Source organism: Dendrobates tinctorius, unplaced genomic scaffold, assembly GCF_039654945.1.
Source record: "Dendrobates tinctorius isolate UK_male_01 unplaced genomic scaffold, ASM3965494v1 ptg000070l, whole genome shotgun sequence".
Lineage (NCBI taxonomy): Eukaryota > Metazoa > Chordata > Amphibia > Anura > Dendrobatidae > Dendrobates > Dendrobates tinctorius.
Window position 1 is genome coordinate 70,345,432 of NW_027361738.1, and position 15,437 is coordinate 70,360,868.

At 41.6% G+C, this 15,437-nt stretch overlaps 1 protein-coding gene across 1 annotated transcript in view; it reads right to left on the reverse strand.

The window, feature by feature from the left end:
- PLXDC2 (plexin domain containing 2) overlaps nt 1-15,231 on the reverse strand; it is a 674,841-nt gene extending 659,610 nt beyond the window's left edge. Inside the window, exon 1 of the mRNA XM_073581846.1 lies at nt 14,290-15,231. Within this exon, the coding sequence (XP_073437947.1) occupies nt 14,290-14,389 (100 nt within the window). The 5' untranslated portion in view covers nt 14,390-15,231. The remainder of the gene's footprint in view (nt 1-14,289) is intronic.
- Between the last annotated feature and the right edge of the window lie 206 nt (nt 15,232-15,437).

Below are 15,437 nucleotides of genomic sequence, written 5' to 3' on the forward strand. Positions count from 1 at the left end.
CAAGGTTATTTTCATGTTAAAAAAAAAATTTGCCAAGAAGAACTTTTTCCACCTTCAATGTCACCAAGTCATGTGAATCAACTTTCACCATCTGTAATCTCCATACTCTCCATCTAAAACACATTTTTCAGTGATAGTGTCAATTGAATTCCGCTTCATAATTAAATTATAACCAGATTGTGAAACCTTTTTTTCTTTTTTGCTCTCATACCACAGCCACCGGTTACAGATGTGGCCGATGATCAGGCTCCTGTCAATCGATTTGCACCCACTCTAATGAAGAGATCTGCTCAAAGAGATTTCTCTGTATACTGTATGTATACTGTTTGGACACCATAGGAACATGGCGAAGTAGCAAGGATCTGAAAAAATTCAACCCTACTTAAGGCTAGAGATGAGCAAATAAGTTTGGATTTTGGCCCCAAATGTGATTTTGACATATCCGTGCCATATTCGAACACTACTCGTGCCGAATGTATGTCTTATGATCAGTTTGGAAAATATTAGGTAATTTCGACTCTCATTAACTATAATGACGTTCGGCTGTGTTCGACAAATATTGCAAAAACAATATTCAATTCCGATCATATTCGGAACCAAATCCGAATAAATTCGCTCATCCCTACTTAAGGCCCCCATAGAAATTAGAGTAATGTTGGCTGCACTTGCTGATTTTGACTGGATTTGGATGACAACCTAAGGTGTATGGGGTTCTCCCAACTCTTCCCTGAGAGATAATGTCACAGAAGGGAAGGAACCGGTTTGTTGAATTTCATAGAACATGCTTTTTTTTTTAACTAGGAGATAAGGCGCTGACAGTTGCGTTTGGTGGTTACAGAGGAGTCTGGAGGACCCAAAGAAGTCTGAAGGAAGGCAAAGCAGTCTCGAGGACACGAAGGAGTCTAAAGGAGGACAGAGGAGTCTGATGGATACAGAGGAGTATGGAGGATACCAAGGAGTCTGATGAAGGGTAGAAGAGTCTGGTGGATACAGTGGAGTCCGGAGAAAAAATGAGAGTCTGCAGAAGGACAGAGAAGTCTGGAGGACACATAGGAGTCTGAAGGAGGGCAAAGCAGTCTGGTAAATACAGAAGAGTATGAAGGACATAAATGAGTCTTAGGTAGAACAGAAGAGTCTAGAGGACACAAAGGAGTCTGAAGTAAGACAGGAGTCTGGTGGATACAGAGGAGTCTGGAGGTCACAATTGAGTCTAAAAGAGGACAGAGGAGTCTAATGGATACAGAGGAGTATGGTGGACACAAAGGAGTCTGACGAAGGGCAGAAGAGTGGTGGATACAGAAGCGTCTGGAGGACAAATAAGTGACTGAAGGAGGGCAGAGGAGTCTGGTGGATACAGAAAAGTCTGACGGACATGAATAAGTCTTAACCCTCCGTCAGGCGCAATAGATCTGACAGGCACACAGTAATTAGTTTCACTTCTCTCTCCTTTGCCAACTTATCAGAAAACCCCACCCCTCCTAGTTATCTCCTGACTCTACAGGCTCTGTGAAACCTGATATCACAGTGACTCAGCAGACCTTCTAGTGAGCAGATATCAACACTTTGGCTTCTCAGGCACATTGCGCCTGATTTCAACACAAATTGAAAGGTTAGTATTTTCTTTTTTTATTCATCACGATTGTGTATTTAGCTTGTTTTATGAAGGATTAATGCTAAGTTAGTGTACATAAGTACTGTTTTCTTAGAGAAAAGGAGGGTGGCTTCTAAGGCACATTGCGCCCTAACACATACTCTTTCTCTCTTGCTTCAGATTTTCTGCTGCAATGGCCAGAAAACAGTATGATTCATCTAAACCCCTTCTTTTAGAAGAAATGAAGATTTTTTTGTTAGAAGATGATGAGGAAGAACCAGCAGTAACTGAGGATTTAGAGGAATCTAGTGACATTTCATCTGAAGATGAGGTAGCAGAATGTAACACTGATTCTGGAACAGAGCAGGATGGTGATGACACTGATACAGAGGAAACAGACACAGATCTAGCTTATTATTTGGGCAAAGATAAAAATACAAAGTGGAACAAAAAGGCACCCAAGAACAAACAGCGCAGAGAATCCCACAATATTATTACACACCTTCCTGGAGTTATTGGAAGTGCTAGAAAAGCTAAAACTGTAGTGGAATGTTGGAGTAATCTAATTACAGATAGCATGTTGGAAACTATTGTTCGGTTCACTAACCAGTATATTGACACAATCAAAGAGCAATTCTCCAGAGAGAGGGACATCAAAAACACTGATGTGATTGAACTCAAGGCATTTATTGGCTTGTTATACCTAGCTGGTGCTTTCAGAGCAAATAGGCAAAGTTTGGAGGAGCTGTGGGGGACAGACGGTGATGGCATTGAAAAATTCAGCCTTGTGATGAATCTGAAACGATTCAAAGTCCTGATCCGTTGCCTCCGTTTCGATGATCGAAGTACCCGGACAGAACGAAAAGGTTATGACCGGCTTGCACCAATTCGGGACATATTTCAACAATTTATTATGAATTGTCAAAAAAGCTATTGCCCGGGGCAAAACCTCACTATTGATGAGATGCTTCCAGGTTTCCGTGGAAGATGTGGTTTTCGGCAATATATACCATCAAAGCCAAACAAATATGGAATTAAAATTTTTGCCATGGTTGATGCAAGGATGATGTACACTATGAACATGGAAGTTTATTGTGGAAGACAGGCCCAAGGTCCTTGCAATGTGAGCAACAAGCCTAGTGATGTGGTAAAGAGAATTGCTGAGCCAATGTTTGGATCTGGTCGAAATATCACTGCTGACAACTGGTTTACTGACTTTGATCTGATTGATTTTTTAAAAACGAAAAAGCTGTCATATGTGGGAACTGTTAGAAAAAACAAAAGGCAGTTGCCGCCAGATTTTCTATATACAAAAGGCAAACAACAGTATAGCACTATGTTTGGGTTCAGTAATGGAAAGATTTTAGTTTCTTACATCCCACGCGAGAGGAAAAATGTGATTTTGGTCTCTTCATTACATAATGATTACACCATTGATCCAGAGTCTGGGGAGCTAAGGAAACCAGAAATCATAACTTTTTATAATTTGACCAAAAGCGGCGTTGACACTGCTGACCAAATGTGTGGCAATTTCAATGTAAGTCGAAATACCAAACGCTGGCCGATGGTAATCTTCTTTACAATGCTGAATGTGGATGGCATCAACTCACAAGTAATTTACCTCGGTAATGAACTTAAACAAATGCGCAGAAGAATGTACCTAAAACAATTGGCTAATGAACTGGTGAGTGGAGAGCTAAGCCTAAGAAGTACAAAGACTGTTGGAATGCCCCTTGCCCTGCAACACCGGTTGAAGAGATATCGTCCCAAGGACGTTCCAGAACAAACACCGACTCTACCACCTTCTAAAAGACGCAGTTGTACTACCTGCTCATTTGTATCTGGTTTCAGAAGGCTTTCTAAATATGACTGCAAAATATGTAAAGAATCAATCTGCCTTTCCCATGCAACTTTCGTCTGCCAGCCTTGCTTTTCTAAGTGTACCTGTGCTGCTTCTGCTGCAATTGAAACCACTGAAGATGAGTAGAAAATAATTAAGTAACATCTAAGTGCAATATCCTTTAAGTTTTTTTCCATAATTTTATATTTAAGCAATAGTTAAGTAAAGATAACTGGAGCCTATTTGGCGGTACTACCGAAAAGTGGTACTTTTAGTTTTAATAAGTTTATGGTTAATAAATGGGTTTTTTTGCATCTGATTTGGTGTAATATCTTTTAATACATTCCTATGAAGGTCACTGACTACTTCTATAGTCCTGAAATTGAAATATGTAGCTACTATAGGTGGTTTTCTGACCTGTGCTTGTCAGGCACATTGCGCATGAACTGAGGAGAATCTATATTGCGCCTGACGGAGGGTTAAGGAGAATACAGGAGTCTGGAGGACACAAAGAAGTCTGAAGTAGGACAGAGGAGTCTGATGGATGCAGAGGAGTGTTGTTGAGGACACAATGAAGTATGAAGGAGGACAGAGTACTCTGATGGATACAGAGGAGTCTGTGGAAGGTCAGAAAAGTCTGGTGGAAACAGAGGAGTCTGGCAGTCTCTCTCTCATAGAGAACACAAGAGCACTCAGCCAAGCCGAGTGTTCCTCAGCACAGAGGAGTCAGGAGTGAAAACCACCGGCCGAACAATCCTTCAGCCAATGACAGCTATCTAATGTCTATGGCTGACTTAGCAGGGTGTCTGCCCCGAAATCGCTACTTTCTCTCAAATATCTTGTGTCCTATGTGCCTACAGGACCATTACTAATACAAGTGTGACTTATGTTAGCAGATAGTAATAATATCATCATTTTTATTTCTATACATATTACGCAGCACTTTACAGTTCACTTATTTAACATGTCAGGCCTCATTTATACAATCTGTCTAAAACTGTCTTGGTTGCCCATAGCAACCAATCACAGTGCAGCTTTCATTTCACAACAGCAGTCTAAGAAATGAAATGTGAACTCTGATTGGTTGCTATGAGCAACAAGGAGAGTTTTTCTTTATAGACTGTTTTGATAATTGAGCCCTTTAGGCTTTACTGCTCCTTTACGTAGTATCCAGAGCTTCATAAAACCACAATTATCTGCATAACGGTGTGGGCAGAGCGCTCAGCCTGTGCATCAGTAAACATTAACGTGAGAGGAAAAGAACAAAAGGGAATTCATGCAAATTTTAGTACAAATAGCTTTACCTACAAAGCGGCCATGCACAACATGCAGGAAGCCTCTGAGATACATGGAAGGAGGGAAACAGCAGATTGTATGCTAGTGGAAGGCATAAGACCAGCAAGGGGGGAAATTGGGGGTCTTACTCTTAATATGGTTAGGGTCGCCCAGACATATTATATTGATGACCTATCTTTAGGATCAGTGGGGGTCCGACAGCCGACAAACCCACCAATCTGAATCACAGTTGAGAACTACACATCAGATCCTATTCAAAATCATATGATCAGACAATCCCTTTAACCTTAAAGGGGCTGACAAAAAAAAAAAAAAAATATATATATATATACACTCACTGGCCACTTTATTAGGTACACCTGTCCAACTGTGTGTTAAGACTTAATTTCTAATCAGCCAATCACATGGCGGCAACTCAGTGCATTTAGGCATGTAGACATGGTCAAGACAATCTCCTGCAGTTCAAACCGAGCATCAGTATGGGGAAGAAAGGTGATTTGAGTGCCTTTGAACGTGGCATGATTGTTGGTGCCAGAAGGGCTGGTCTGAGAATTTCAGAAACTGCTGATCTACTGGGATTTTCACGCACAACCATCTCTAGGGTTTACAGAGAATGGTCCGAAAAAGAAAAAAAATCCAGTGAGCGGCAGTTCTGTGGCCGGAAATGCCTTGTTGATGCCAGAGGTCAGAGGAGAATGGGCAGACTGGTTCGAGCTGATAGAAAGGCAACAGTGACTCAAATTGCCACCCGTTACAACCAAGGTAGGCAGAAGAGCATCTCTGAACGCACAGTGCGTCGAACTTTGAGGCAGATGGGCTACAGCAGCAGAAGACCACACTGGGTACCACTCCTCTCAGCTAAGAACAGGCATCTGATGGCTACTTTCAGCAGGATAATGCGCCATGTCATAAAGCTCGAATCATCTCAGATTGGTTTCTTGAACATGACAATGAGTTCACTGTACTCAAATGGCCTCCTCAGTCACCAGATCTCAATCCAATAGAGCATCTTTGGGATGTGGTGGAACGGGAGATTCGCATCAGGGATGTGCAGCCGACAAATCTGCGCCAACTGTGTGATGCCATCATGTCAATATGGTCCAAAATCTCTGAGGAATGCTTCCAGCACCTTGTTGAATCTCTGCCACGAAGAATTGAGGCAGTTCTGAAGGCAAAAGGGGGTCCAACCCGTTACTAGCATGGTGTACCTAATAAAGTGGCCAGTGAGTGTATATATACATACACACATTTTATTATATACTAGCTGAAGAGCCCGGCGTTGCCTGGGCATAGTAACTAACTGTGGTTAGTTATAACAAATTATAATGATTATATTGCACATAAAAACATTTCACATCATATATTCAACACTACAGATTTTCAACACAAATTAACTAAACGATTACCCAAGTATTGATAGTATTTTATTTTCAACTCATTCAGGAGCCTTTTGATAAACAACATTTTTGTTTTTTCCTTTCGGTGCGAGGATGAACAGATTTTTGGCTGTTCCAACTCTTGAACAGACCACGTAAAGTTGACCATGAGAAAAGCATGGAGATTGCAAATCGATCCATACTACTTTCAAGGACTGTCCCTGAGTATTGTTAATGGACATTGCGAATGCCAGTCGAAGTGGAAACTGGAGGCGTTTAAAATCAAAAGGCAAATCAGATGGAATGAGTGGAATTCTTGGAATGAAAATGTCCTCTCCTTTGGCACATCCTGTTGCTGAGCCGTGTATCTAATCCTGTCCTGTGTGATACATTCTGCTGAGCTGTGTATCTAATCCTATCCTGTGTGATACTGACTGCTGAGCCATGTATCTAATCCTATCCTGTGTGATACTGACTGCTGAGCCGTGTATCTAATCCTATCCTGTGTGATATTTTCTGCTGAGCCATGTATCTAATCCTATCCTGTGTGATACAGTCTGCTGAGCTGTGTATCTAATCCTATCCTGTGTGATATTTTCTGCTGAGCCATGTATCTAATCCTATCCTGTGTGATACTGACTGCTGAGCTGTGTATCTAATCCTATCCTGTGTGTTATTGCCTCCTGAGCTGTGTATCTAATCCTATCCTGTGTGATACTAACTGCTGAGCTGTGTATCTAATCCTATCCTGTGTGTTATTGACTGCTGAGCCATGGATCTAATCCTATCCTGTGTGATACTGGGCTCCCCCTGTGCTCCCCCTGCAGTCTGTATCAGAGGGGGGTCTGTGTCGGCACGGTAATAAATTGTGTTATTTCCAGCTTTAAAGAAGGACAATAACACCATAGAAATGATAAGAATAATAGACCTCAGTTACCACAACTGTCTTCAAGGAAAACTGTTGCTCATAGCAACCAATCACAGCTCAGCTTTCATCTTTTAAACAGCTTTGGCGAAATGAAAGATGCTATGTGGAGTGGGCATGGCCGATACACACACACACATACATACACTCATTTTTATATATATATATATAGATATATATTATATGTTTTATATATTATATATTATTATAATATGTAGGGCTACCTGATAGCATTTTTACTGGTCTTATATTGATAATCTCCTTTAGATAAATATTGCTTATCAAAACTGCAGCAAGCAGCCCAGTAAGTGACCCATCCCTAGAAGCATGTTGTCTGCCCCTACATTATGCTGCTCCCAGATTAGGTGTCAAAAATCTGATGACAGATTCCCTTTAAGACCGTTAGTACTTGAATAATAATTCAATACCAAAGAAAAGAAAACTTTCTCTAAAGCAATACTTTTATTAGATACTATTAAACCAAAGAAGTGTAGGTATATACAAATGTAGGTATACGGAGTGTCTCCGGCCGGTGGAACGCACACTCTCGAATTAAGTAACTTCATCTCTGGGAATGAGGGGAATTGACATCACTCTCTGCTACTGTACAGGAACACAGACCGGCTCCAATGTGCTCGCAGTGTATTATCCTGGCGGCCATAGGGACCTGACTCCACATTTGTGGCACCTGCTCTAGAGTTTGGATCTTTTGAGTCTCCTGATGAACCCCAATAACTAGTGAGGCGAAAAATATTGAGAGACTGTTATATGGAACAATGGATCATGAAATCGCCATTGGATGAGCACTCATTGCTTTTATACTTATAGAGCTTATTCACTGCTTATAGAATCCTGGGACATTGTTGTTGGGAGCTGCTTCTCCTGATTAAGGGGGTTATTACTGCATCTAATATGTCTCTATATTACTCCAGATTTCCTCTGGGAACTTTTTAAATCAGCAGCTATTTTTATAACTGTGTATTATATGTTTTTATATTCTTGCACTTGTTTCCAATTAACACTTTATTAGTGGCAGGCGCACGGTAGGGCAGCACTAGGGCCTGTCTCCATTGAGTGGGGGTGCCAATTCGCATATATGTGCATAGCTGAACTACAAGAATCACACAAGGGATAAGACAGTAAGACAGTGCCCCCCCCGAAGAAGCTCGCGAGAAACGCGCGTCGGGGCTACAGACGGACATTGGTTCAGTTGCATATATGGGTAGGCCATGCATTTACATCAACCTTTAGTGACCGTTCTCCTATCAATAGTGTTGTGAGTTCATTTTCCCCTCCGTCACTGAGGCCTGGTGAGCTCCCTATTCTAGTGAAGGAAGGTGGTGAGCCTGATTGTCAGGCACCTGGGACTAATGAAGACGATTGGCTGAGTGGAGTCACTGACTGGATTTAAGGCAGCCTACGCCCTTTCTGCCCTGCGGGTGATTCTCTGTGGACTCTTGGACACCAGTCTGATTCCTGCTCTCCTAAAGCTAAGTTTTCTGTTTTGCCTTTTGCATCTAAGATTTGTTTTTGTTTTTCTTGCTTTTTGGATTCTGCCACTCCCTGCTGGAGTGTGCAGTGTTCTGTGAGCTCTGTCTTCTGAAAGTACCTGAGTGCTGATTTAGTTTTTGAAGCTTAGTTGCTTCAGGGCCATTTTTATATCAGCTTGTTGGCTTTTGTCTCTGATAGGGTTTTGGCAGATTGCAGACAGCAGCCTTCCTATCCGTTCCTATCTATGTAGTTTTTGGGCCCCATCTTTGCTCAGCCTGTCTTTCTGTCTGTGTAAGTGTTTTCATCTTGCTTCACCATCATTATATGTGGGGGGCTGCCTATTGCTTTGGGGTCTGCTCTGGGGCAGTTAGATTTCCCCTTTCCTTCTTTAGGCCTATGTATCTCTCCGGCTGTGATCGAGGAGTCTATGTCATCGTAGGAACCCCCCACGGCTACTGCTAGTTGTGTTGATAGGTTCAGGGGTCTGCAATCTGATAGTTGCCAACTTCTCTGGTTTTCAGGACTTAGCTAGCATTTCTGTTTTTGCCTCCTACGGTGACTCAATCATAACACAATAGGTTGAAATTCACTTTTGCGAAAAATATCCATCTGTGTCTTCTCTCAGAAGTTTGAGAAACACTGTTGAAACGTTTCTAGTGGCTACTGATATCAATTTATATCATGCTTGAACTTTGCTGAGGGTAAGCTTAATTGAATGGGATCAATAATTAACTAGACCCTATACCCATTTATTATTAACATTGTCCCTCTATCTTTCTGTTCCTGGTGTCATTACCGATGACCTACCATATTATTGTGTTATAACCGTTGATTCTTGATTGTTCTTTTTACCTGTTTTTATTACTTTTTGATATACAATAAACATGATGTTTTATCTAATCATGGAACATGATCCACGTTATTTCATGACCAGTTGTCTCCATGATTTTGTAGGACGTAATTATTGGGGAGTTCTGTGTATGACTTGGAACTATGGTCCCTATATATTGCCATGCTTTTCAGTATATACGATTTCAAGGAATAAGAAAGTGTATAAGAAGCGTATAGAATCTAAATGGAATATTCCTGACACAGTTGACATCCTAACTGAGAACATCTTACTTATCTTATGTCCATCAACATGACAGTGTATCCAGCCTGAACATCAGTAGCATACATATCTAAACATTTGCTATAATGTAACAGTAAATATGTAAACAAACAGAGATTTAGAATATTGCTAAAAATTAAAACTCAAAAAGCAAATATTTAGTTTGCAAAGATTATCTAGAGCGGATAAAATGGTGACAAGCTCTAAGCTGATGGAGGTATTAGTTCTGGACAGATTTTAAGCCTCTACGTATAAATAAAAACGTTCCTAGTCAAGTAACAGTAAGTAGAGATCTTGAAAATGGTGAGAAACAGTCCCTGTCATTTAAACACACTGGTTAAGAGCACTGTAAAGGCAATGGTTGCATGTCCTCTCCATGTTTGCATGGGTTTTCCTCCTGTCGATCCAGTTTCTGCATACACTCCAAAGACAGAGATGGGGACAATGATGATGACGATGTCTGTTAAGTGCTATATTAATTAATGGCGCCATATAAGCGAGTAAAACAAATCATAGAAATTGAATCACTTTTTTAGATTATTTACTGAAAATTACATTTTATGGCTAAAAATGTCAAATCCCTGACATGCTAACCACTGGGTGGCTTTCTTCTGTTTAACCTACTGTCCACAGCTTGTGGTCACCTGTACGGGTTTAAAAACAGAAACAGCATCGCATCAGACAATGCATGTGGGACGGAGGTATAATGCATGCTGGAAAGGGAAGGAAAGAATGTTCCAGCACCTATTGTGCTGGAAGAATGCTACAAAAGAGAAACATCCCACTTGAAAAGAGTGTATGGCAATTCACAATGCATCAGCTCCGCGACTCTTACTGGTTATATTAGATTGATATATGGACCAAAAATAGTTTCAAATTATTGTACGGTATGGAGCAGCGAGCACGGCTTTTATAATGTTTGGAGTAACATGACATGCGCCCTTTAAACTTGGATACAATGACCAGATATAGGAAATATTCAGTCTGTACTGATCATAGCCTGTGGAGTTAATTCAGAATGGTACTAATTTCTCAGAGCAAGCAGAGATCTTGAAATTGAGATTGTGCAAAGTGTAAACAAAATATGGCATACGACACAATACTCGTAAATATTGACTTTCAAAAGGAAATTAAGGTATTTCCTATGTCTATATATTTCCTACAGCCTGCAATGATCCTCGGTCTACTGAACCACCGCACGACCTGCTCTACCCTCTCCTACTGTATCCTCACCCATCCCTGCAGACTGTGAGCCCTCGCGGGCAGGATCCCCTCTCCTTATGTACTTGTGTGTCCCTTGTCTTACACATGTTTATTATACTTGTCTATATTTCCCCTTAAATGATGCTATATAAATGCATAATAATAATAATAATAATAATAATAATAATATCTGACAGCAGATAAGACGTTTTACAGGGTAATATGTGCCATGGTATCAGTTGGAGCAGAGATAACATCTGTACTTCCCAGATAAGGACTAATACAACAAACCAGGCAACCATGCTGAAGCCTTCAGGATCAGAGTGATGCTGGACATGGCCATATACAAAGTCCCATACTAAAGGCACTGTCACACTAAGCGATATCGCTGGCAATATCGCTATAACTTGTGACGTTATAGCGATATTTCTAGCGACATCGCTGTGTCTGATACTTACCTACACCCCGCTCCCCCGCTGGTTATCGCTGATCGCGCGAGAACGTCCTGGACCGCTTCTCATCGTCAGCTTCCTGCGGAGCGACGAGCGTGGAGCCGGGCGGGAGGACGCAGGATCGCCTCGTCTGACAGTTAATTAGCGACCCCCGTCCCCAGCTATGTCGCTGGTGAGAACTGCCTGTGTGGCAGCTCACTAGCAACCACTTAGCGATGTACCAGCGATCCTGACCGGGTCATATCGCTGGTCGGGATCGCTGGTGCATCGCTAAGTGTGACAGTACCTTAAGTTTTGTGACACAACAGCCATCTCACCAGCGAGATCGCTGTGTGTGACAGCGATCAGCAACCAGCCTCCCTGCCGGTATCACTGATCGCTCTTGGAAAGCCCTGGACATTTCTTTGATCGCTGGTCTCCCGCTGGCAAGCACGCATCGCTGCGTGTGACAGGCGGGAGACGAGCGATCAGCTGGTAACTAACGTACACATCGGGTATCTAAGGGACGCACACCCCTTAGATACCCGATGTGTACGTTAGTTACCAGCTCCCTGCATCAGCGCGCTGGTAACTAACGAACACAGCGACGCCGGGCGCTCGGCGTCGCTGGTGCTGATCGCTGGTGAAGCGGTCTGTGTGACAGCTCACCAGCGATCATGTAGCGACTCACCAGCGCTCCTGACATGTTGATATCATTGTCGGGATCACTGGTGAGTCGCTATGTGTGACGTGGCCTTTAGTCCCATCTTTAAAATTTTGACACATATGTTATCAGAGAAAAAAAATACATTTTTAGAGATTCACCATCAGAAATTGGGACTGGTAGAGGAAAGTAGGGACAACCATAGATGAATACATTCTATTTAGAGGGCGTTTGATGTCAGTAATCAATGACACAGTGGACGTCTCCGACTTTCACATCAAAGAGGCGAAATTTCTAGAAGAAACTTTGTTTACGTCACGCATCCTCTATGGAAATGTGATGGGAATATTCTGCAGTCAAATATCTTGTCATAATGGGGTCGTACATTATAATTGAACAGGGCCGTAGCCCCCGCACCCTGGCCCTAATTTACTAGGAATAAAGGAGAAATTATTTATTACCCACCGTCCCAAAACCCCAACAACATGCACATTATTGTAAGCCATTAAAGTCAACGATGGAACAGGGAAGATCAGGGTAATTGGAGGCATTATTAATGCTGGTGCCTCATTACATCGAAATCCCACAGAGCTTGTCATTAATTAATACAAGTCAGGGACTGAACATGGAGAGCCTGGGGACAGACACTGAAGGAATATGACCTGGTTTGGCTAAAGTCACCTGCAAGAAACAAATGAGCAATTAACTAAAAGCAGACAGGGGAACATACAGCGGTGACAAAGGGGCGAATGGGGTCTACAGTACCTTCATAGATCTAGACAGCTATAATGCAATGATAGATAGATAGATAGATAGATATGAGATAGATAGATAGATAGATAGATATGGGATAGATATGGGATAGATATGAGATAGATATGGGATAGATAGATATGGGATAGATAGATAGATAGATAGATAGATATGGGATAGATATGAGATAGATAGATAGATATGGGATAGATAGATAGATAGATATGGGATAGATAGATATGGGATAGATAGATATGGGATAGATAGATATGGGATAGATAGATAGATATGGGATAGATGGATAGATAGATAGATATGGGATAGATAGATAGATAGATAGATATGGGATAGATAGATAGATATGGGATAGATAGATAGATAGATATGGGATAGATAGATAGATAGATAGATAGATAGATAGATAGATAGATAGATAGATAGATAGATAGATATGGGATAGATAGCTAGATGGATAGATATGGGATAGATAGATATGGGATAGATAGATAGAAGATAGATATGGGATAGATAGATAGAAGATAGATATGGGATAGATAGATAGATAGATAGATAGATAGATAGATAGATAGATAGATAGATAGATAGATAGATATGGGATAGATGGATAGATATTAGACAGCTATGTGAATTCTGCATGGATTTCTGATAAGAATGTCTCCAGTAACTCCCCAGTTCTGGTTACAATCACTTGATGGCCAGAATATTCTAAATGTTTTACAAATCGATCATGGATTATAATATATCTAGGTCGGACAACATCTACAGTACCTGGAGCCTGCACTAGAAGGTTTTCTCCATGAACTCTTGAGTTTCCTTTAATATTGACCCAATCTATGACTGATACAGGGAACGTGGATGCTGAGCATCACTGGGGACAGATTTCTCCATACAGCACCGCGGTATATGTTGGTGATATACCTATCTCAGGTGATGGCTAATAGCACATTTCCTTAGTGTCTTCCTTCTGAGTGAATAACACAAGACTTGCACATTACAGGTGGCCTCCATTAACCATCTGTCCACAATGTGTCACTGATCATCAATCTGCTGTATGTGTGGGAGACATTTAACTCTCCACCCCCCCTTATTGTTAAAAAAAACCAAAAAACAGTAAGCCACATGTCATGAATATAGTGTAGCAGGCTGTATATTGGTTCCATGGGTAGATATTAGCTGCTTATAATGTCCTGTCCTCTATTCTCCAAGCATTACATTGGGGCAGCCTGGGTTGAACTGACTTGTACTCAATACAAAAACATAAAAGCAAGACCAATTTGTGGAGCTGCCAGGCAAATCTCAGCCAACATTCCTCATACTTGTCCCTTACACCCAATAAACCATTAGTCAGGACGGCTATATTTTTTTGTAGTGCCGACAATAGGCTTAACCAACCCTGGTTCTCCACATTTCATAGAACATCTGCTTAACCTCTTAATTCCTGGATTGCACATTTTTGGCTCACTGCTGGATTTTCTCAGGATATTTTTTTTTTTGCAAAGACCATGAGTATTCAGGAATCCTACTGATGCTATATTATTAGCCTGTTATGGCCAACAAATAAGAATAAATTAAGATCTCTCTTCTTACCTTGCTCCAGCTCTGCTGCTGTCAACTGATAGTGATCAATTAACAACTTGAAAAGTAATAAAACTCCAAATATCGAGTTGGCCTTCTTAATCCTTCCCATAGTGCAGAGGAAACCTTCAACTCCCAAGGGAGATCCAATGCCAAGGTAAAGACAATCCTTCTTCTAGGGATGGCCCGCTAGATCCAAAAGGAACAGTGTGAAGAAAAGTTCTACCAACACCAAAGGAAACTGTGGTTGTCTCTGGGTTCCACAAGGATTGTGCAGAAGATCTGACTTGTCCAGACACACTCCTAAAGCTATGAGGAACTCCTTGGGATGGCTCTTTCCCCTGATCACATAATACCCTGTGGCAACTGTCAAAGAAAAACAATGAATGAGGACCAATTAGACTCCAGGTGGGATTCCTAGCTTCAGCAAACTTCAGCCTCCAGGCTATGAGAAGATGATGGTGGGGTCTTCTGACAATGTTTGAGGTCCAAAGGAGTGGTGACAGCATAAGAACACATCAGAAAAAGGAGGCATTGCTAAAAATTAGGAGCAATCCTATTCCCTAAGCTCATAGTAAACAGATGAGTATTCCAGACACCCAGATGTCAAGGGCTGTGAAATAGTTCTGAGGAGTGAGAAGCAGTCCCACCACTCCCCAACCCTCTCACTTCTTGATGGACACTTCACATGCACTGAAGGCAGAGGATCCTCTATTTGATCCTTCTCTGTATCTCATGCACCTTCTCCTTCTTCAGATCTTTAGACAAGTAAGGTCGATGTCTCCAATTACTGGAGAAGATGCAAAAAGAAGCATCTTCCAGATCTCCTGTCCTCCACAAGCCTGCTGCTGGATGTAAGTCAGTTAGTTTAGAAAGGATCAGCTACTAGTACATTGCTGTCCTTTGCAAACACAGCTTGCTCTCTCTCTCTTTCTCTCTCTCTTTCTCCCACCTTAAAAGCTGATTGCTCTTAGAAAGAAGAGGAAAAAAAAATCACAGGCATGTTCCCTCCTTCCTCCTCCTCCTTCCAACCACCCTCCTCCTCCTTCTCTGCTGCCTTCTAGAGCTGGACTGCTCCAAGTCTCTGTTTACAGCCTGAGAGCACAATACTCATCTCATCTGTAGACACTTTCCATGTAGGACATACAGTAACTGGAAGG